The sequence below is a fragment of the Alexandromys fortis genome, unplaced genomic scaffold (genome assembly GCF_014885135.2).
Source record: "Alexandromys fortis isolate MF-2015 unplaced genomic scaffold, M_Fortis_MF-2015_v1.1 scaffold_52, whole genome shotgun sequence".
Classification (NCBI taxonomy): domain Eukaryota; kingdom Metazoa; phylum Chordata; class Mammalia; order Rodentia; family Cricetidae; genus Alexandromys; species Alexandromys fortis.
In genome coordinates, this window is record NW_026067929.1 from 11043264 (window position 1) to 11067479 (window position 24216).

The following is a 24216-nucleotide window of genomic DNA, read 5'->3' on the forward strand; positions in this document are numbered from 1 at the left end:
ATCCTGAACCATAACAGAGTGGAGAAATTGAGGCAGGCACAAGCAAGCAACAAATGTGTATGTGTTCATTTCTCTCTGTGCTTGACCAGGTGTAATGTGACAACGATCTCAGTGCCCACCCCTGTGACTTCTCTGCAGTGATGGCCTGTCACCTGGAACCAGAGCTAAAGGAAGCTGCTGTGTGCCGAGGTATTTGTCACAGCAACAGACATGAAGCTAGAACACAACAGAAACAGAAATCAGCAGCCGTCCCTGAAAGAGCAAAGACAACTTTGTCCCCAACATACTTTCCTTTCGGACACAGATTAAGTATTCGCCCAAGCTGCTCTCAGTGACAGCAAGAACTTCAATTTCAGCACTTCTGTGTTCTGTGTACATCCCTAATGGAAGGAACTGGATGAAGAGGAAGAAGGCACTGACATTGGTGAACAGTGACCCCACAGCTGAGGGCAGGAGCAATGCGGCACTGCCTAAAGTGAAGCTCCAATCAGAGGATGGGCCAGCCATGCTCACCGGACTCGAAGAAACAGGCTGAAAACTGAGAACAGACTAGCTTTTAAAGCTTTCAAGGTGTTTCAACAGACATTCTAAAATTATCCCCCACCCCCACCATATCTTTGGCAGCCTTCTCTGTATGGGTGGAGGTAGTACAGAAGTTTGAGCCTGTGGAGGTCAGAGGTCAAACTCAAGCGTCATTCCTCTGAAGCCATGCGCCATGTTTATAAAGACAGAGTCTCTCCCTGGCCTGGAGCTCACATAAGAACTAGATAGTAAGCTCCAGCGATCCTCCTATGACAAAGCCTGACTATAAGATCACTAAGGCCTACTAACACACCGGGATACTTTATGTGGGCTCTGGAGATTGAACTTGGGTCTTCATGTCTACAAGGAAAGGACTTTATCCACTGAAGCATCTTCTAGATCCATTCTATGACTATCTGGGAGTCTTGCTTCTCATAAGTAAATCAGAGACTCCGCATTGCACAGGAATCAAGTCAGATGCTACCGGAGATGTGACAGGATACTACACACGAAACACCGGGACAAGGGCCACGCAGTCTGTGGTCAGCAAAGAGTCGAGTTATTTTGCACTTTGACTGGATAACTTCTTTCTGCAGCAGAAAGGGTATGGATCTGGTTGTGGGGACAGACAGAGCTGGGTGGGAGCAGTTGGGGGAGGGGAAACCATAATCAGAATATATTTTATGATATGAAAAAAACGTATTTTCAATAAAAGAAGAAAACTTTAAAAATATAATGGGTACAGGGCAGACTTTGAAGATAAAGTCAGAGGTCAGAGGAAAAGGTTTACAAATAATGGGTCAGTTTTTATCTAGGCACCTCAGTGACCTTGAAACACGGCAGATGAACTCAAACACTTGGGAAAATTTGCTGACAGCCATAAGTGACTAATTTAAACTTTTCACAGGGAACTTCAGGGCTGTGACCAATGTGACTGATGAGTTTTGTCTGACAGTGTTCTTGTGCAAGCCATGCTTCCAACATTAGAATGCACACATGGAGGCCATGAGGAACGTGTGGTATCTGCTCAGAGATTCACTATTCGATGGCCAGTCTCCACACAGGCCGTGTTTCTCATTGGTGATCTCACTGTTCTGAAGAGAGGTGCATGGAAGGTGGTTTGACTATAGACTGGAAGTTACTGTTCAAAGCCTTATTCTTTGCTTCTAAAAATAAACAGTACATAATTACTCCTTTGGTTGATGAGATCACGGCACCATTAATAATACATTCAGTCCTCCATATGGGTTCATTTTCTGGGTCCTTCCTTCTGGCTGACAGCATTACAGATAGTTTGGGAGCATCACAGAGGGGGCAGGAATTAGGCTAAACTGATAAAACACTACCACGTCTACTAGAAAAGGACCAAATTCCATGCTTAATTGATGCGTCTTTGAAAGAGCAACTTGGTATGCTTCAAGTTTACAAGCTGTGAGTCTTTGTAAAAAAAAAAAAAAAGTGACTTAAGAAATGTCATCCCCTCTGGGAAACTCCTCTAATGCTCTCAAACAGAGCTGGCTGCTGCTTCTGTGATCACACACAATGGAACACACTCGCTGAGGATAAGAAAAGATTAAGGAACAAAAAGGAGGCAGCAGTGCTTTAAGCAGGGATGCGGCTTTGAATGGAGCAAGGCACGGACTAGGAATTCATGGTTCTAGTGTGGCCAAGCCCCTTTTCGCCTGTGTTCTGTCTGGATGTCACTCCCAGCACACAGGCAGAGGGCTCTCAGGGTCTTTCATCATAAGGACGAGCACTCAGCACTCGTAGAAGCAGGAATGGCAGATAAAGGCTGGTAGTGGCAGTGCACATCTGTGCAGAGGGGAATGACCGCCCACACCAAAGGAGGCTTCCAGCATTTTCCAGAGCTTCCCACAGGGAAGTTCAGTATCGCACACACCTGCACTGCAAACGGATAGCTGCATCTATAAACGCACTTGACAAAAGCTCTGTTCCACATCACCTGTGAGATCTGAATATCTGTGAAAGGATAGTCTGCAAGGATGAACCAACGGCCTATGAGAGTTCATACCGCTCTTCACCTTGACAGGATCTGGAATCATGGAAGTGTCGAGGTCCAGGCATGCAGCTAAAGCATTACCTAGATTAGGTTAGCTGAGGTGAGAAGCCCAAGCCCAGATAAGAGCAGCCACATGCCATGGGCCGGGCTAGCACATGGGACAGAGGACAGCTACTGGACACCACCATTCATCTTTATCTCCTTGGCTGGGGATGCACAGCCCAGGTGCTTCTGCCTTGATGAATGGTGTCACTCTAACCCCAAATAAGTCCTTCCTTCCTCAGATCGCTTTCAACATGTCCTTGGTCTGAGCAACACGACAAGTAACTAATACAGAACCCGTTCAACCATTCTAATACTTTGTTTTTGTTTTCTGAGACCAGGTCTCACTCTGTAGCTTACATAAGCCTGAACTCATGATGGTCTTCCTGCCTCAGATGCCTACATCCTGGAAATACAGCTGTGAGCCACCATGTTTGTCAACCCATCTAGTCTCGCTGGGCATTGAATAAAAAGAGAACATCAAGCAAAAAATGAACACAAGAAGAGAGTAAGAGAATGGAACAAAACTGCCATACCACAGCTGAAACCAGAGACAGTACGTGGAATTTAATTTCTTAGAAATATATGCATGCACTACCTTTTATAAGATATATAAAAATTTACTTCATGACCAACGATCTGGTGGGGAGGAAGAAGTCTGGACATAACTTAGGTATCCATTCAGTTTTACTGGAATTTTGACCATTATTTTGATCTGGCCACTATGATTAAGCATATTCTGTTTATCTAAGTTGAATATCATTTTCAGTTGCTGTAATGGTCAATGACTCTAATTGGACTTCAATGCACCGAGGATATTGGCAAGTCACACACCTGGGTGTGTCTGTGAGGACGTTTCAGAGCCAATTAGATCATAAGGGTTTTGACCCAGTGAACAGATTAAGCCCTGAAGGATTCATAAATGACGGCATTTGGGGGAGTTGGTGGAGGTGGGGCCAACATGGAAGAAGCAGGTTACTGCCTATATGTTCTTCAAGGCCATAGCTTATCCTGTCCCCATAACTGGACCTGTGTGCTTCCCAGACACAATAAGACGAACAGCCTCCTCTGGCACGCTTTTTCCCTCAGCCATGATGGTGAGCACTACTTTGGAGCCAAATCAAGAGTCCAGAGGCTATGTGGATTGAGCTCTCTGAAGCAATGAGTCACAACTAATGCTCTCCTTTGCCCTTTTGGGTGACTTATGCCTTAGTTTGCCACATTGGTGTGAAAAGTCATGAGCACTGGTAATCTCACACTTCAGAGGAGAAAGGACATCCAGAAGTCTGGAAACTTCGTACAGACAAGTGGGAACTCTTAAGCACACATCCTCTGCACGCCGTAGGCATCATACCTTGCCCTGTTTTTACACTGGTGTGCCGGCCCTAGAGCTGACTGAAGCCACTAGTACTTCAACTGAGATAGAATGGTCAAATTGGCAAACTGACTTTTTTACTGAGATGATTTAAAACTTCCTGTCCCGAGTTCCCCCACAACAGTGAAAGGTCTAGTGCCTTTTATAAACCCCTTTGCTGCATTTCCCTCATTTTTCTCCATGAATAAACCCTTACTGATGAGGTAGAAGAGATGGAACCAAGGCCATGTCCCTGAAGAGACCTGTATGTATTGCTATAATGCTGAAAGAAAAAAATCAGACGGTGGCTCGGTCTGACGTGACACCAGTTGAGATGGCAAAAAAGCAGAAGAGCAGATGGGACTTTCTAACTGGACTTGCTGGGACTAAAAAAAATACCCTGCAAATAAATGGCCCAAATATATCAACACTTCTATTTTTTATGTGTTACATCACAGTACAGCAGTACTCTATAAACACTGCACTTAAAGCTGACATTTGATTTGTGATAAAAATATTTTAACAGCTATATAATATTTTTTAAAGCTTGTTTGAATACTTCCATCATTTAAAGGTTCAGATCTGTGACACAGCCTCTCCCAAACAGCGTGGATCTGGCTGTTGTATAATGGCGACCCCAGGAGTCCATCTTGCACATAACCTCTGCCTTTTCTCTAGCCCACGTACTGATGCTCGAATAAGGAGAGATGGAGCAGGGCATGGAGACACGAGCCTGCTATCTCAGCTACTCAGGAGGCTGAGGCAAGAGGATCCTAAGTTCAAGGCCTGTCTGGACTGCAGCGTGAGTTCGAGGCCAGCTTGTTTAGTGAGACTCTGTCTCAAACTAACAATCAAAAAAGGGCGAGAGAGGTAGCTCAATGGTAGGGCCCTTGCTTAACATGCAGAAGAATGGAGCCTGGGTATCACGTTCAGTATGGAAGGCAGGGGGTTGGGAAGGGAAAGAGATGCTATCAGACATATAAGGATGTAAGTGGAAGTCAGTACATTCTTCAGCCTATGAGACACATGAAACAAAATGGTTCAGGGACAAAAGGACATCGCATATGTAATAACTGGGCAAAAATGATTTCACTCACGAGCTCATCTTTCGGCAACCTTTAGACTTTAAAACATTGACAAACAATGTAGAAATATTTGAAAGCTGGAACCATATCAGGGTGCATGGCTGAGGATGTGGCTTGGGGCCTCATTGACCCCACTGGGCCAACTGTTCCTATCACAGTCTGTGCAGACTCTGGTAACTGCCTTGTTTTTGTTAGCTTGCTGCTTAGTGACACAACTAAAGCCATGCTCTTATTATGAAGAAGACAAAATGAAAAGGGGAGAAGTGGGGCGGGGAGGGCAATAGAAGAGGAGAGGAGGAAGTGGTGTCTTTACTTAATTCAAAACGAAGTGTAATGTGCACCAGCGACATCCTAGAATCTGGGGAGATGGAACGGTCCATACCGCCTAGCAGTTTCAACTTATGGCATTCCTTCAGAAGCAGGCCCCACCATGGATGCTGGGAGGACACTGGGGAAATGCTTGGATTTCAGTACTAACCAGAGTCCTGAAAGCAAAACATACACCAGTTACCAGACAGGCCAGTTACACCTTTATTTACATCACGGAGCATATTTCATACTGGGAGCTGCACACAGAAGGCCATAAGGCCCTTGCTGTGCTTCCCTAGTGTGTGTGCACACCCGTGCACGTGCATGCGGGCGCACTATACACACACACAAAAGAAGGAAGGAAAAAAATCTCTGCATTAAATTTAGCCCTCAGATTTTTATATATAGAGGTGCCTTCTGCAGCAAGAGGTTGTTGCCCAGAAGTTGAAATAATCTGAATAAATATTAAAGCCAGTTCTGACCTGTATTCAGTCAACAGAGAACTAAAGTGTTTATATTTAATTCCTGGAAACCACAAATTAGTATCTGAAATGTGTTAATATCTATCTATCTATCTATCTATCTATCTATCTATCTATCTATCTATCTATCTCTCCCTTCTTCCTCCCTTGCTTTCTTTTTTGCTCTTCTTTCGTTTGTTTTCCAAGACAGAATCCTAGTACCCCAGGCTTGCCTGAAACCTGAAACTCATTATGAAACCTAGGCTGCTCCTGAGCTCTTGGGTATCTTCCTGTCTCAGTGTTCTGAGTGCTAGGATCACAGAAATTATCCATCACACCCAGCATCTTCCCACAATTTTACTGAGAAATCTATCCTTGAAGGGCACAAATGAAGTTGGAAGAAGAGCAGGTCTCAGAGTCTGCCGTTCTCGGCTGTTCCACTAAGTAATGGTATCACTTTAGGTTAGCGGTGTGACCAATCTGAATCTGTTTCTCTAACTGTAAAATGAAGTGTTAAAAAGATGGATTCCCAATGCAGTTCAAGTTTCAGTTTATTCATTAAGGGGAAATACCTTAAAATATATGTATTTACACACACACACACACACACACAGTGTAGGAAGATGGGTTCAGGTTCAGGCCCTTCATCATTTAAGAGAACACCAGGAGAATGGGGCCCGGCTCTGATGTTTCTTCTCTGAGGAACAGATGAGCTTCTGATGAGCTATTTTCCTCCCTTGAAAACTCCACCATTCCCCTGAATACCACAAAAATCAAAAGGGAAAGACAAGGAAGCGAATACCCCAAAGCACTGTCCAGACTATAAAGCACCGTCTAAATGTTTGGAATTATTACAAACTTCGAATTATTTCCCAAATATTTGCTTAGTACCCACAGCCAAATGAACCTGAACTTGTTCTTTTTAAAAACTAACAATAGGGGGTTGAAGTTTATGAATCAAAGCGAGGCTCTAATTTGCTTATAAATGAATCCCTGCACTCGAGACCCGAGATTGTTAAAAGTAGATTGACTACTGCGATTGACATCAGAGCTCGTTAGGTTTTTTGAAATGCCCACCAAAGCGATTAAAGCCGCGGGGGGTCCTCATTAGCCACCGGGAACTGCGACTAGAAACGCCGCTTAAAATGAATGGACGTAATACAGTATGTTAGTCTTCACAGATGGCCTTCAGTGAGCATGCCTTTCGACGTCACCACTCCTGTGCGGTCCCCAGGCCCCATGAACCAGAGCTCACCTGCCACCCACTGCAACCAAAACAATGTGGCGAAGTGATGGACCAATGGGATGGCAATCTGAGACAAAATCTTCCGAAGCAGCCGCTCCCTTTGGGCTTTGGGGACCCGAGCTCCAGCGTAAGGAGTCTATGCTTGTATGTAAAGGAGCGGTCCTGAGAGTATGTGGAAAGAGGAGGTTCCCAGTCATGCAGTCCCTGTGAACTCAGCCCTGTGGAGGTACCAGGAAGCTGCATGGCCACCTTCAATGTTTTCGTTCCACAGAGATCCCAAAGGACTGCAAGCTCAGCTCCACGTGATTCAGTAGGGCACGGTACACCTAGAGAGTTGTGGGAGATTATAAAGCGGCTGTTGTTTGAAGCCTCTGGTTTAAGGTATCACTGTGGACCGAACCTTGCATCTTTCCCCAGGCTCTATCGATAAAATGGAATCCTCGTCACTAGTGGTGGTGGTAAGAAATTGTGAGCTTTGGAGAAACTGTGAGATCATGGCAGCAGAGCCCTCTTCAATGAGACCAGTTGATTTCCGAGCCTAGTTGCCCCGTTACCATGTAGAGACAGAACAAGATGACAGGCCTTTTATGTTCCACAAAGAAGATAAAAATCCGCAAGGACTGTTTTATACTTTAGGCTTCTAGTACTATGAAGTCGCATGTGAGACTACATGTCTGTCGTATAATACAGAAAGTCTGTGGTACTTTGTTCCTGTACACCACACAGTTGGAGACAGGCAGTATATCATTCTGCAAGAGATAACATATGTAAAGGGCAATGTTGAATGAGTAAATTTTAAAAAGGTTTAATCAAGCTACATATGCAGAATTCCAGCTCTGGGGAGACTAAGGACAACCTGGGTTGCACAGCAAAAGCTTGTTGGAAAAACCGAAGCAAATCAACGAAAGAGTTGAAAAATATTTCAAATCAGAAGAATAAAAATGTTAGTCATAATTATAAATTTTTCCTACTAATAAAGAAGATTAGTTGAATGCTGGATGTGAAAAAGGGGTGGGGTATCTTTTCTGGTAAGTATTTTTGATATTCAATTCTTATGCCATCCCGTTGATGGAAAAGGTTAGCTTCGTACAGTTTTGCTTGTGTTATATCAATTTTAAATATTGCAAATTATATTAAAAATAAAAATGGGGGACTGCAAACATATTTCAGCAATTAAGACCACTTTATTCTTTCAGAGAGCCTGGGTTTAGTTCTTAGCACCTGTATGATGCTTATGACCATCTGTAACTCTACTTCCAGGAGATTTGGTGCCCTCTTCTGACCTTCTTGGGCACCAGGTACACATACATCCATGCAGGCAAAACACTCATATACATAAAATATTTTTAAAATTAAAAAAAACCACAAAGTACAGACATCAATGCAGTGCCATATAAGAATTTGAGAGATACGTCCATTGTATACTATCTAAATCAGTTTAGTATCTAAATCAGTAACACTTTCTAATTTCTTTATGGTGAAAATGCCAAGATCCTTTTTTCAAGTTCTTAAAACACACATTAGATCCCGCAGTCTCAATCACACTGTTATGCAATGGCACCCACAGCTTCTGGATCTCATCTCACTGTGGCCTAGACTTCAGTATCAGTGTGTTTCCCGTCTCTCTCCTCCCCTCTAGTCTCCCCAGTCTATGGTGACCACCCTTCTAATCTCAACTCCTTTATATCCTATATACAAGTGAGCTCTAGTGGCATTTGTCTTTGCTCTTGGCGTTAACATAATGATTCCACCTCTGTTGACACAAAGGACAGGAATTGGCTCCTTTCGATGCCTGGCTAGCACTCTGATTTTTCTGGGCTTGCGTGTGTGTTTCACTGAGTGTCCACATACATCTGTGTACTTAGGACTTTCCTTCACCCACTGATCACTTAGGTTGTTTCTGTATCTCATTTATTACAAATAGTGCTGCCATAAAGATGGGGTCCTGAGATGGCTCTGATATCTTGACTTAACTTTCATTGAATATGTGCCCAATAGTAGGATGAATGTTTATTCTAGTCTTGGGTTTACTCGGGTGTTTTCCATATGGTTGACTAATTTCTATTTCACCAACAGTAAACAAGAGTCCCCTTTCCTCCCCATCCTTGTCAGCTCTTGTTCTGTCTTTTTGATAACAGATATTCTCATTGGAGAGAGGTAGTACTTTATTATAATGCACTTGCATTTCCCTGATGATTAGTAATTAGGAGACATTTTCCATGTATCTATTAGCAACTTGCACATCATGTTTTGAGAAACACCAGTTGAGTTCTAGCACACACTTTATCAATCAAATCTTTTCCATCTTCAGTTCCTTATAATTCTGGGCATCAACCCCTATCAGACACACAGTTTTCAAATATGTTCTCCTTTTTGGAAATCTTTCTCTTCCTTATGCTGATAAGTTTCCTTTGCTATGAAATGTCACCCCACTCATAAATGTTTGAGTATGTTCTGTGCTTTTGGAGCGTCATAAAAAATGCCCTCCTATTTCAGTATCCTAAAGAATTTCCCTGTATTTCCTAATTTCAGGCCTTCCATTTCCGGGTGCTCTTTGAATGAGGGGGAGAGAGGGATCCACTCTGACTCCTCTACATGGGCATCTGGTTCTCACAGCACCGTTTTCAGAAGACTTTCCTTTCCCCAGTACACACTCTCAGCAGCCTTGAGGAAGAGCAGCTGGCTGTGGACGCGTGGGCTTCCAGGCAGGCTCAGAGTGGTCTGTTTGCTGTATGCTCATGCATACATGCCACTGTAACTACTGTGGTTTTGTACTGTATGAAACCAAGCAGTGTAATGCCTCCTGCTTTGTCCTTTTTGTTCAGGACTGTTTTGGTAATTGGTCTTTTTTTAGAGACGCCTTTTTAAAGATCCATGTCTATTTTGAAAGGGGTTGCACTGACTGGACAATTTTGAATAGTATGAACATATAAAAATATTGTTATAGGTTTTAAGAGACATGGTATATTACAAACAACTTTCAAGGAGGGGTACAACACTATGTAAATCCCCCTCTTTATTTCAAATAGCTGTCCCAATGTTCCATTGACAGATAAGGACATTTATTTGGGATTGTCGCCACCAGATAAGACTCCAAAACATGACAGGAGGAAAGGCTATGCCACTTCAGTTTGCTGTGAACATTTCTAAAGATACAGATCACTGAGAAGGCTCAGCAAGGAAAGCCACTTGCTGCCAAGCCCCATGACCGCCAGCTGATCCCTGGGACTCATGACATAGGAGATAGCAGATTTCTAAACGCTGTCCTCTGAACTCTACTTGTGTGCTGTGATGCATGTATGTACACACAAAGAAATAAAACGTACTGTGTGACATACAAAGTTGTTTAAAAGTCTGTCATTGTAAGACCCTAACTTACATCAGCAGCAGCAGCAGCGCCAAATGACCGCCAGTGGTTTCCATGGTAGAATCTCGCTCCACTCATCGGGGAAAAGCTGTATATTGGAAATGGTAACTCGGTCCTTATGAGTTGGCAGAAGTGCGGACGCTGCAGGGTTCCTTCAAAAAAGTCCCCTTGGGTGACAGTCACAACAAATCTGCCGTTTCATTGAGTAGTTTATGAAGATAAACACCACCAAAACGAAGGCAGAAATACCACGGTCCCGCTTTCTGAATGCCTCAGAAGTGAAAGCTCCTCAGCTTCAAAGAAAAGCACTTCAGCAATATTAGCTAAATCATGGTCCGAAATGTGTTACTCTGATGTTAGGAATCTGTTTTAAGGAGATGTCTAGGCATATGCAAAACATTGACATACAAAGATTTCATTCTATCATCATCTAGAACAGCACCAAGGTCTTGGGAGCGGAGGAGATGAAGTAGTGGTTAAGTGCTCTGGTGATTCTTGCAGAAGACCCTGCTGAGTTCCCAGCTCCAGCCTAGGGAGACTCACAACTGCTTGTAGCTTCTAAGCCTCTTCTTGCCTCTCTAGGCACTGAGTGAACATTAGACACATAGTCAGGCACACATACACATTAAATAAATGTATTTTTTTTAAAGCAACAAAAACACCTTAGAAGAGAATGGCGATATATACTATGGAGCTTTATATAATCAGTGAAAAAAATTTTCAAACAATATTTTCCGTGTGTGTGTGTGTTTGGTATGGTATGTGCATGGGTATGCATATGTTGTGGCACAAGTGTGTGAGTGCACACTCGTGTAATGTATGTGCATGTACATGTGTAGGCTCAATGCCAATAGTCATTTTCTATTACTCTTCTACCTTATTTCCTAAGACAATGTCTCCCAGTCAGACACAGAGCCCACAGAAATAGCTAGTCTCACTAACTAACTTGCTCCATCTTTTTTTTTTTTTCTGAGACCAGAATTAAAAAGTGGGCCACCATGCTTACCCCGCATTCACACAGGGCTTAGGGATCTGAACGCTGAGCCTCACACTTGTACAGCCAGCTGTGTCATCACGGAGACGTCTCCTCAGTCCACATTTCCAAAGAACAGTTAATCACTTAGAAAGATGATGGTACTGTAATATGAAAGGGCAAGACGAACGGTACTAAGTATGATAAATGCAAGCCCAGTATATGCATCTGCGTGAGAACTTAAAACTAGACATACTGAAATACTGTGCTGATTGTAGGTTGGTAGAATAAACAAAGATAGTTCATATTTTTCTCAAAACAACAAAATTTTCCCTAGCTTTTTATGTTTATCTTTTATATTTATAATCAGTAAAAGAAAATAAAACGGGAAAAGATCAACACCTGTACTAAAATCACATGTAAAAATCAAACAGTTTAACTGCCAACATAAACCAAAGGCCGACAGTGATAAATGATCCCAAGAGCCATTCTTGCCTGATGTTCTGTATTGTCTCGTATGCAATATTTCACACCAAATCCAGACCTTTCCAGTGGCTGTGGGTCAGTCTGATTAAACTCAAGTGGTTTCACTGAGTATTCCAAGGTCAGTGGACTGACCTTGGAATCAGCTTGACGTGAAAGTCTGAGACGCAGGGTAAAAATTCTGGAGCCTGATCACAAATTTGGAAAATATCCAAGGCTGTAAGAATTCTTTCTTTTTCTTCTAAAGGACAGATGATAAAAAATAGTTTTAACTTGTTTATCACACAGTTTAATCAATTTCTGACTCTAATACAGACCACCATCACTCTTCTGAATCTATTTTTTAATTTCCATATTATTTTTTTCTTATATCACAATTAACTCAATCAGGAGCCAAGATTCTACTTGAATACACTCCTGTGTGGGCCTAACAGTAGAAATGGGGGCTGTCGACGAGATATTTTTGAACAAAATTATTAGAAAAGATCAAGTGTAAATGAAAAAGAGAAACCAGGCAAGAGAAATCTCAAGTCAAGACAAGGACCACAGAGAGCACCATACCTAAGGATGGTGAATCCTTGGTAGAGCAGCAGAAAAACAAAAAGGATGACAAAGGGACAGTTGTTGGAGAGTTGATAAAGATATATTTATCATCTATTATGTGCTATGCAGACAGAGAACGGGAGATTTGATGAAATGCAAGAGGGGCTTCTACCCTCACGCAGATGCCAAGAGACAACAGCAGTGCCTCTTCTCCATTTTCCCTGCCATGTTTACAGAGTTCCTTCCAAGAGTCAAGCACCCTTACGAGCTCATTACTTCTCTTCTCTTTAATTAACTATTGCTAATGCTTCCGGGTTGGTGTGACAAGAGGAAACTGAGGCCAAAGAAATTTAAGAAATTTGCTGAAGGGCTGGCCAGATGGATTAGGGCCTATTTTGAAGAATGGCGGTATTAGTTCTGAAGAGTAGTTCACAGAAGGTTTGCTCATAGTTAACCAGAGGTTAACCTATGATGAACACCATAGCAGCCTTACCAAATTCTGTGTCAAATGCAGCCTTTGGTACTTACGTGGTCATCAAATTTAGTCCCCTCACAGTTTACATGTCTACAACCTCTCTGATACCATGCCTATGAAGGCACAGGTAACTGGTTTTAGTTTGTCCTTTCCTCCTAACCTTGCCGTAGGAAACCTATCCCAGTGGGAGCCAGCATCACGTCACATTAGGCATGGACTAAGGTGAGAGCTTTTGATGGCTTTCCCATCTTTGTGGCCCATCTCGTTAAGCTTTCTGGAATGCAAACACATACCATTCTCTGCCTGAGTCCTACTAACTTTAAAAACAAGTCTCTTAAAATAGACTTTCTTTACTCTATGTGTGTGTGTGTGCATGTGTGTGTGTGTGTGTGTGTGCATGTGTGTGTGTGTGCAGTTGTTTACAGAAGTCAGAAAAGGACACCAGATCCCCTAGACTAGAGTTAGAGACAGCTGTGTTGTTTAATATGGGTGCTGGGAGTTAAACTCTGGTCCCATGAAAGAACAGCAAGTGTTCTTAACCACTGATCCATCTCTCCCGGCCCCTAAATAAATCCCAACCTAGAGTTTGATAGTTTCCCCACCTGCAGCACATATCTATGCTCTGGACACTAACCTTAAACTCACTAAGCTACCTGCTTGCCTCTGGACTTCACAAATTCTCACCTGGTTCGATGTTTTGAGTGGTTGTCTCCCTCTTTCAAATCAATTTGTTAACTCAGCTCATTCATATCCATCACCCTTCCTGGTTAGCCTGCCTGACCTTTACAACAGGGGTTGGGCGTTGTTTCTAATCAAAAGCTTCTCTGATATTTCTTTACAATGTTCAAGCAATCTGGGTAGTGTGCTGATTTTAGGTACTAGGATAGCATCTAGACAATGTACTTCTGTTTTATTTTCTATTGTACTTTGACCTCTGCATGCATGTCTATATCTTATCTGTCCTCGGCTCTCTTCAGTGCCTGCACACAGGAGCAATTGGTATCAAGATGCTTTTGCTATAACCAAGTTGTAGTCTAGAAATGGCTTACATTAAGGAAACATAAGGAAGAAAATTTTATTAAAGCCCAAATAAGAAAATTATGAATAGATGTAGACTTAGGATCAGAAAATAGGTGTTGTAAGCTGACTGTGATGGTTTTTAATCCCAACACTTAGGTGAAGCAAGGGGACTATCTGGAGTTTGAGACCAGCTTTGGCAACATCATCAGCTCTAGGTCAGCCTGAGCTACACCTGCACCAAATATACCCTATCTCAAGATAAAGAAGACAAAACAAAACAAAAGCACCAAATAAACAAAAACTCCAACATAAATATATAGTCCTCAGATGTTAAAAGCTGTTAATAAAACATCACACTTTTTCCTAGGATGAGTATTTAACATAACTCGAACAATAGAGAAATCTCAGGTAATAGATTCTCTTTGTTGAGAATTACATTATTTCTCTGAATCATAATGTCAAAAATTATTTAAAAGTGAGGAAAATGTTTTCCATCAGTTTCTGGGTGAGAGATTTGAAAACCAGGTTTGTTTCTTCGATTTGCCTGTATCTTCACACTCCAGGCTCTTGGAAGACAGTAAACACAACTTCCTAGCTTCTTCTTCTGTGCCCCACACAATACTATATAGGGATACATGACTTTTGTACACTTAAAAATAACAGTAAGTGACTTCATCCTGATTCCCAACTAAGTTGGTGAAAGCCAACTGTAAACCAGAAAAGCACGAAGACCAAGCAAAGTCACAGCAGCAAGGTCTGGCCACTGTGATGACTTTACCGAGAGAAAAATGAAGCAGTGACTCAGACTTATGTTCCTTGGGTGGATGTGGATGGGGTAGGTATGTGCACACGGGAGTGGGTATGTGCACAAGGGGGAGGGTATGTGCACATAGGGGTGGGTAATATGCACAAGGGGGTGGGTATGTGCACACATGCATTCGGAGGCAGTGGTTGATGCTGCTGGTCTTCATTATGTTTTACCTTTGTCTTTGAGATGGAATATCTCACTGAAGCGGAGGCTCACTGGCTCACTGAGGCAAGACTGGCTGGCAAGTATGCCTTGGGGGTCTGTCTGTCCCCACATCTCCAGTACTGTGACTACATGTCTATGCTACTGCCTGACTTTTTTATGTGGGTGCTTGGGTGTGAACTTGGGACCTCGTGTTTGCACGTCAAGCACTTTACTGACTGAGCCATCTCCCAAATGCCCCTCAATTCATGTTTTTTCAACATATTGAGCCTAGACCATCCACAGTAGTATCTTTTTAAAGACAGTTTAATTTTTAAAGTCTTCCTTGAAGCACAGCTTCAATTGCACAACTGTGTATTAAGAGATACTTCCTATAAATTCTTCCCACATCCTTTAATTTGAAGTAGAGATTAAAAAGGCTTGAGATTTGCTACTCTGCTTAGCTAATTTAGAGTTTAATAAGCAACCAGTGACAGCTACATGGTTTTAGAGAGTTAGGCTGAGCTTATCTAGTATAAAAAGGAAAAAAAAAATACAAAGACAAACAAAACAAAACAAAACAACACCAGGGTAGTTATACAGAAAAAGGTCCAAGAGACAGAGCAGGGTACATTAGAGATGGTGCCAGCCTTCTTCTGGCCCTCGTCCTCTTGATCTGGTAGCCTGGCTACTTCCTAACTGGACAATTGTGTGACAACCAACATAGCAAGCTTGAAGAAGGCGAGAAACTAGCTTTACTATTAACCACAAGAGTTGATTTCTGCTCTCAGAGATGTAGATGCCAACGCTGAGCTGTTACTGTGATTGACAGTTAACAGGCACTCAATAACCAAAGAACTAATATTTCGTCTCGGTTTTCCATCCTTCAGTTCCATTACAATGGAATGCATTTTAGGCATATGCTCTCTTTAGTTCTGTGCTGCCATGTAGCCTTGGAACCCATCATCACTAGTCTTAAGACAGGAAATTGTGCTATAACTTATATCAGATACCTTGACATCGAAATTCAGAAGATATGGGAAGACAACATGAGGAAGCCAAGATTTCCAGGGCCATACAATTTTTAACCTGAATACATTTCAACTCAATGTAGTTGATGTTTGCCAAGGATTTGCCACGTTCAGTGGATGATATTAAACAAAATAAAGATGAAAAGGTGACAAACTAGGAAGCCACAGAACCCATGGCACAGTGCTAGCACGTGGTGAACACCAATGAGACGTCAGTTGGTTTTCCATATTGACAAGATATTCATGAGATCATGGATAATGGTGACACCAGGACAGAGGTGCAAGGCAGACATCCTGTTGGGCATGCCTGGGCAACAATCGCCAACATGAAAGACACCAAGAAGGCTTCCTGGAGTAGGAGAAGGAACCTGGCATGGGCAAGAAAAGGCATATTAGGACTTGCAAGCACCCTGGAAGGCCTCATGCATGGACTGCATGACTAGATCATTATGAAACACAATGACACATGCGCATGGCCCAAAATGAGCCCTGCGTTACAGTGATAACTGACCGGGCAGTGCAGGGCATGGGCCAAACGCTGGAGAGAGGAACTCAAGAGTGAAGAGTTAGGAAAAGAAACAAAAGGATCAGTCTTTGTACCTCAAGGGACATTTCAGGGTACATACCAACTTGGACAAGCACCCTCTTCCATTTCCTGTAGTATGGAAAAGTGTTAAAAAGATTACCATATGAGAATAAACTGCTAAGTCTTGCAAGCTGACTCAAACCAGCATTACTTGAATACTTAGCCAATCTCTGAAACATGTCACTTAGTGATGACAAAAGTTAAATCACTTAGAAAGACCAAAAAGATCCCAGCAATCCAACTCTGAATTCTTAAAACCCAGTCATTAATATAGCACTGTCCAAATGAATGGATTTTCATAAAACCCTGGACTCCAGTTTTCTATAGAGCTAGTTTCATTACCTTCAAGAGATCACTGAGCATCAAAATAGTTATTTATAATAATAATAATTTTGGGTGTTTCCCTGAAGACCTTAAGACACTCTGCACACTTTAATTAAGTCTCCTAATGGCCAGGACAAGCAGGCAAGGGACGGAGGTGAGTCATCGAAAAGGACCCAGCAGTGGAAGACTGACTAGCCCACAGGATGTGCTCTGAGATGAAATCCACTGATTATTGCTCCCATTTCAGCAATGAGGGAATGGAGCTCTTGTTCAGACAAGGGTGAGGAACTACGGTCCATTTTCACTGAAGGCAGAACACACTGCTGTGGCCTCTGGAAGCATCCCCTGGGAGACCTTCAAAAATAGTATCACACCCATGACCTCTGAGGTTTGTCTTTTCAGAGTCAACCAACATTTATTTAAAAAAAAAAAAAAGACCCAAAATGTGTGCCAAAGAAAATATACATCATTTCACTCTTGGAAAAGAAATAGAGGAAATGAATCCCAACATGTTGTGGTACATGACATGTAACTGCTTATGGAAGGGTCTTAAATACCCCTTTTTCCTATAACAAAATACCAAACGGAAAAGAATATACAGGAATGGAGATTCATTTTGACTCCTGATTTCAGAAAACTCCCTTCATGGCTTCTTGGTCCTGTATGCTTGGGTAGATCATCAAGGCGGCAGAAGTACGTGGCAGAGAGTACTTCACCACAGTGCATTGATGGTGGTGGTGGTGGTGGGGGGGGCTGGAGGAGGCAGGGCCAACTTTAACTTCAAGTTACTTCTCACTCAGTTTCACTTCCTACATTTTCCCACCACCCTTTAGTAGCATTACATTATGAATCCTACAAGGGATTAATCCGCTCATTGTGCCAAGGCACGTAAGACGTACTGTCTCCAGGAAGGCCCTCACAGACACCCCCAGCAGTGTGTTCCATCAATCACCTATGCAATACTTAATCCAGTCAAGTTGTCAACCAGGACTAACCAGCATAAGCAGCTTGTGTGACTTCCCTGTCTAGAGTAGTTCTTATAATCCCTCTATCTCTTGTTAACTTCAGCTCAGAGAGATGAGTGAGTACTCTCTAGTCGTTAGGGGCTATGTTAGGAGTGGGATTGATTATGTTGTTGATACGGTGCCCATTATAGGACTAGATATTGAAAAACCTATGGCATTGTTTGGTTGTGGCTTAAATGTACATCCCTAGGATTGGGAGCCTGGTCCTTACTATGGAAATGTGAGGAGTGGTAAGGCTTTTAAGAGATGGAATCTAGTGAAAAGAATTGGCTTATTGTGGATTCTGCCCTTGGGCCAAGTGAGGAGTTCTCTTGGGATCCAGGTTAATCTGTATATGATGGTTATGTCACCAAGTAAGTCTGGCCCCTTCCTAGTCTCTCCCGCTTTCTCTCTGACTACGGATCTTTCCCTGTTAGAATGATGTCATGTCACCCATAATGATGTAACCATCATGGACATTCATGCCCAAACTAATTGGATATGTTGTCATGCTCCCGAACCTCTAAAACTACGAGCTATGTAGATTTACTTCTTTTACAAATCACCCAGTTTCAGTTGTTTTGCTATAGTAACAGGAAAATGGTTTATTGCAGACTAGAAAATGGAACAAGTCCTTTCTTTTACTTCTTCCCTTGCTATACTGGTATAGACCCTCATTCGGTCTATAAAGAGCAAACTTATGTGCACTGTCATATACAATCTTGTATAAATCAACTGATTTCTCATAAAGAAACTTAAGAACTGCTACTGCTTCATCAGACTGAGAGCATTCACTCAATCCAACTCCCCCTGATGTCCCAGGAGAAAATTGTGGCTTCCAGGGAAAGAAAGACCTCAGTCAAAAAGAAAACAAACGTTATTGTTTTGTGACAATATTTTTTTTTCACCATCAGGGTCTTTAAAAAAAAAAACCAGAGATACAGGCAATGAAACTTTATGACACCATTTTGACATCAAATGGATGCAGCGTCCTAAAGACTGACTGCTTGTACAGTTATCACAACAATGAGAACACAGAACCCAAAACCTGCCAGGGAATTTGTGGAACCACAAGCTTAAATAAGATCTTCTTCCAGAAGGATGCTACCAACTGTACAGGAAAGAAATTAGGTGGCAGAATCTGCTTATCCTAAGAGAACATGGCACCTGATACAGGAATGGATTTGGAGGAAAGACAAGCATTTGATGTACTACAAGTGTTTGTTTTATCAAGAAAGCGAGAAAGAAAGGAAATGGAGCTGGGTAGGTGGGTAGGTGGGAAGGATCTTGGAGAAGCTGAGGGAGGAGAAACCAGAGTTAGGGCTTTCCAGGGATTACAGATGGCCCAGCAGAATGCATCCTGATTCTAAAGAAAACCCAGCCCCTGAGCCTGGGGACTCACAACCACCTGTACCTCAGTCCAGCTCAGGGAATCCAACACCCCCTTCTGGTCTCCCTGCATGTGCACGCACGCGTGCGCGCGCGCGCGCGCGCACACACACACACACACACACACACACACACACCTTTAAAAGAAATTATTTTATCTTGTGCATTTCTATTACTGTCTCCTAAGTTCCTGTAAATCCTATATTCAGTTATTAATATTACTGGACATAATTATTTAGCTTCATTTTTAAACAATTATAAAACAGAAAGTTTCTTTAATTACAGATTAAAATACAGTTTATCAAAATTGACAAAATACCCAAGGACTATAATTTTAATCTCTTTTTTGAGATTTGATTTATGTCTGTAACTTTAAGAATTTTACTCAGTTTCTTGAATAAAAAGTCATTTTAAGTCAAATCACAAATCTACTGCCAAAACATGTCAGATGCTGAAATGCCATCCAAGCAAAGTATGGTTTTGAATTTAGATCAATGATTTTAAAGCAACTAAAAATATTGGATATTTTTATTAAATATTTAAAAAGTTGTGTTTACAATGAAGATGTTTAAGTTTCAATTAATGTTAAGTGATATGTGCCCAAGAGCTTTTAAGCTGAAAGGAACCATGAGGGTCCTTCAATTCCATCTTTGTTTTACAGATGTGAAAACTGAATCCTCTCTCTTTCAAAGGTCCAGGAATCTAAACCAGAACCGAGTCTCTTAACTTCTCAACTTCATGATTGCTTTATTAAGCCACATGAATATCACAATGAGTTCCCATGGTCTTCTTTAATATGGAAGTGCTACTCCAAAGAACATACAATTTATTATTTTAGAAACACTGTTACAACAATCTAATCCCAGCTGCACTGTTCTTGGGGCGACACAAAGTGGCCACTGGATTGCAGTGTATCCCTTTTCCTAATTACAAAAACAAGGACTTTAGTAATTTAGAGTCACCTACTTAATTTGGTTGTTGCAAGAAGCAATAATAAAAATAACCCTAAAGCATACAGCATAGCTAAATGCAAACTAGATGCTTAATAACAAAAACCCATCTCGACTATATTTAAACCAAGAAGCAATAACCACTTGGAGTCATAATTAGGAATGAGCAAAGAGGAGCAACTCCGTGTCCCTGTAACACCCGAGCAAGCCAACACGGCTGCATATCTAAGAGGCTCTGTGGCTCCTAAATGTTCCTACTTTTCCATAATCCAGTTTTGTGTTTACCTAAGCCACGTAACAATTATGGATTGAGACCGAATTTAGAAGTCAGCGCCTCCTCACAGGAGCCACAGTTCCTAAGCAGGAGGCAGGGTTAAGTAAGTATCTTTGTGGTCGCTGATACACCCTGAAGAATCCACCTGCACGTCTCCTGCAACAAAGCAAGCGCAGTCAAGCATCATTTGCTAACAGTAAAATATGACTTCCCAGGTGACATGCAAGATTGTCTAGCCTGAGCTGACCTTTAAAAAAAAGACAAACAAAAATTTACCAACTAGATTGTCTTGGATAAGAAATTGATTCTGCAAAGGGAAAGAGTAGGGAGTATCAATAATTATAAAAGTGTTATAAATGCAAATTTTGAGCAAAGGTGAGTATAGAAAATAGGGCTATGAGGGAAGGTCTGTGATAAAATGCATGTCTAACATGCAAAACTCTCTGGTTCCATCTCCAGCACCAGGGTGGGTGGGGGGGTCATCTCTGGGGATAGGATTTTCCTGTAAAAGCAATTTCTTAGAAACTCCTTTTTTTTCCCCCTTTGTTCTTATCTTTTTCAAACATGGATCATTTTGGGGTTAGGGGTATTCTATCTAGTATGCCTGAGATTCTGGGTTCAATCCACAGAACTTCAAAATAAGAAAAAAACGTATAAGCAAACACGATTTCTTTTGATTTCCTATACACATGAATATATGCAAGTGTGCAATTTTTATGGGAGAAATAGTTTGCTTCAGTCTCTTCTACTTGGCAAAGTAAAGTATGACGTTCGTAAGAGAAATGAAACAAGAGAGTTGGGAACGTGAGTTGGTGGCAGTGACAGCATAGGAACCGGAGCCAGGACTTTAGATTGGATTCTTGATCCCACTTCTTGGAGATGCTCTCGGGGTGGAGGGGGGGGCATTCCATGCAGTTGGCACTAAAAGGCAGGGTTGAAATGGGCTTCTAACCCTTTTTAAGCTTATACTCAACATGCATTCTTTCTTAAAGCCTGGTTTTCCTTTCTGAATTGCATGTCTCCATCTCAAATTTAAACAAGCATTGCTCTCAGTGTTTAATTACAATTTAATGGAAATAGTACTTGCATTCCAATTAGCTTTTAGTTTTCACATCACGAATATGCATCCAAGTTATTGTGTCATTATAATCTCATGTTATAATGGCTTCATAATGCAAGTCCCTGCAGGGTTGAATTAGTAGTTTCCTATGGTAATCGCCCATCACTATAATATCATAATCACATAAGCGCAGTCCCCTCCTGCTCCGCCGCAATCATTCTGACATTGTAAGAGCATTTTAATAGTATTAGCATAGATTCTCTGGAGAAATCATCTCATTGTCACTGCATTGCCACACAAGATTAATTGTGATGGAGCCAAGTCGTTGTGGTATACGAGCTTCAAAAGGGAAGAGTGACGCTCAGCAATAGGGAGCTCACCTCCTCCAAAGGTCAGGGCTTTCTGCAATAGGTCACCAGACAGACCTTGACTCAATATTTGTCCTTTCCTAAGATGTTAGGGTTGGGGTTTGTTTGTGAGGATTCAAACAATAGTGACGCACTGGGTCAGCGCCTTTCTGGCAGTCAAAGTGAAAATAGACATGGTTCCTATCTGACTGGGTGTGCGTTGAATGCTTTCATGAAAATTAATGTACTCTGAAGAGAGTGGCAATACCTAGAGGCTGGGTACTACTGAAGAACTGATTGTTGTTTGCAGTGTTGAGGATGAAGCCCAAGGCCTTCTGCATGCTAGGCAACTGCTCCACCACTAGCTACATCCCAAACTAGAAGGAATATCTAATAACTAGGAAAGGAGTTGAATAGAGTAAACAGGACCATTTTGGCAGAAATGGAATAGGTGCAATAAGCATCGGGATGGTTTCTTTGTATTCACTAACTCTGGGAAGAGAAGAGAACTCTGGCAGAATACATGGCCCCAGTAGCACCTAAGCACAGACTAGAAGCAGTGCTGTGGGTTGAAGACTCACGTTGGGGCATAGTCCCTCATTTAAAAATATGGAAATGGGTTTAAGATGGATGAATTGCATCTCCCAGAAGTAGGTTAGTGTCTATGAAAGTGGGTTATTTAAAAGGGGTGAGCAGGAGCTGGAGAGATGGCCCAATAGTGAAAAGCACTATTCTTGGAGAGGGCCCAGGTTTGGGTCTCAGCACCCACATGGAAGCTCACAACTGACAGTAACTTCTACTGCAAGAGTATCTAATGCCCTCTTCCGACCTCCACAGGCTTCTGCACACATGCGGTGCACATACAAACACTCCCAGTCACACAATCCACATTAAGTCAATCAATCAATCAATAAACAAAACAAGCAAGCTAATATTCCCCTAACTCTTCACTTTTATATTACACACACACACACACACACACACACACACACACACACACACACACACAAACAGTAACATAGCCCTCTCCAGATTCTGCATCCATGCTGTTTGGGCTTTCTAGTTACCAGTGTCACAATCCAAATAAACTTTTTTTTAAAAAAAATTATCTTTATGCTCTTTTAGTATTTTCCACGCAGAGAACGGAAGCTGCATTGTTCTGGATTGATTGCTCGATCAAGAAAGGGCACAGTTTTCCTCATGCCGCTTCAGATCAAGCACCAGGAGGAAAAGAGTCCAATAGAGAAAAACGCTGCCCACCCCCCCGTAGTTTCCTTGGTTTCCTGAGTTGAAACCACAGTGTAAAATGACTATCATCTTGCCAATGACAAATGGCACACATGGCAGGGACTGGCAGGATATTGTGTTCATTGGAGGGGCCTCTAATCTCCCAGTATTCTCGGGGGACCCCACAGGAGAATTGCAAACAGATTCTCATAACTCATGAGGAATTTTCCCTGCTCAATGTTGAAGTGGGAACAACGTCACAGCGGCACTTAGCGCCATGCCTGGCCCAAAGGAGACATTCTATAAATGTTTATGGATGGATGAATAAATTAACTTGACTGGAAAGAATGTGCGGGTTTCAGAGCCACTGTGGGTCTGAAAACAGAGGGAACAGATTTGAGATATGTAGTCTCTGGTGACATTAACAGTAGAATAGTTACCAACTGGCAATGCTTCTTAGATTATTGCTTGTCTTCTTGGTCATGGCACATTTCAGCCTTCTGAGGGACAGTGATTGCAGCATTCTGAGGGATGGTGGTGGCTAATTTCCCTTTCTACGATTGTGTGCACCCAGAAGACCCCAGAATCACTCTAAGACTCCAGTTTCCAAAAACAAAAAAAAAGCAGTAACACTTTTTTAATTGGAACACAGTAAGGATAAAGATATATTCTCTAAGTACTCAAAGTTACTTTTACCAACAAGCTGCAGAGCAATATAAACCGATTACATAAACAGAATTAGCTGTCCTTCCTTTGAAGCTATTTTTAACTTCATAGGTAGTCTTTATAGCCCTTGCAACTCTATTCTGCTTTGGGTTCTTGTATAGGCATCCTGTGAAATTTAATCTCATTTCCTGGCTAATTCTTTCCAGTAAATTCATCTCATGCATTTTTCATAATGTACTGGTATAAAAATGTACTTTTATTACACTTGGTTATCAATTTTTAGCATTTGCTCTATTACTAGATATGTTAGCAAGTTAAAAAAATCAGTAATTTGGAGGGACTCATGAGATGGCTCAATGAGTAAAGGTCCTTGCCCCCAAACCTGAGGACCTGAATCTGACCCCTAGAATCCACATAGTGGGGCAGCACTGACCATGGGAAGCTATCCTCTGATATCCACATGCATGCCATGCAATGTTCATACCCACAAATATACACACATGACAAAT

General features: G+C 42.0%; 1 protein-coding gene across 3 annotated transcripts in view; it reads right to left on the bottom strand.

Moving 5' to 3' along the window:
- The window catches only part of Pter (phosphotriesterase related), an 81360-nt gene that overhangs the window by 47543 nt on the left and 9601 nt on the right, over positions 1 to 24216 (bottom strand). For 2 of the 3 annotated variants that reach the window (XM_050144771.1, XM_050144770.1), the window contains exon 2: positions 288 to 538. The exons of the other annotated variant lie outside the window; for it this stretch is intronic. In XM_050144771.1, coding sequence (XP_050000728.1) covers positions 288 to 507 — 220 coding nt within the window. In that variant the 5' untranslated portion in view covers positions 508 to 538. The remainder of the gene's footprint in view (positions 1 to 287; positions 539 to 24216) is intronic. 3 annotated transcript variants of the gene reach the window in all.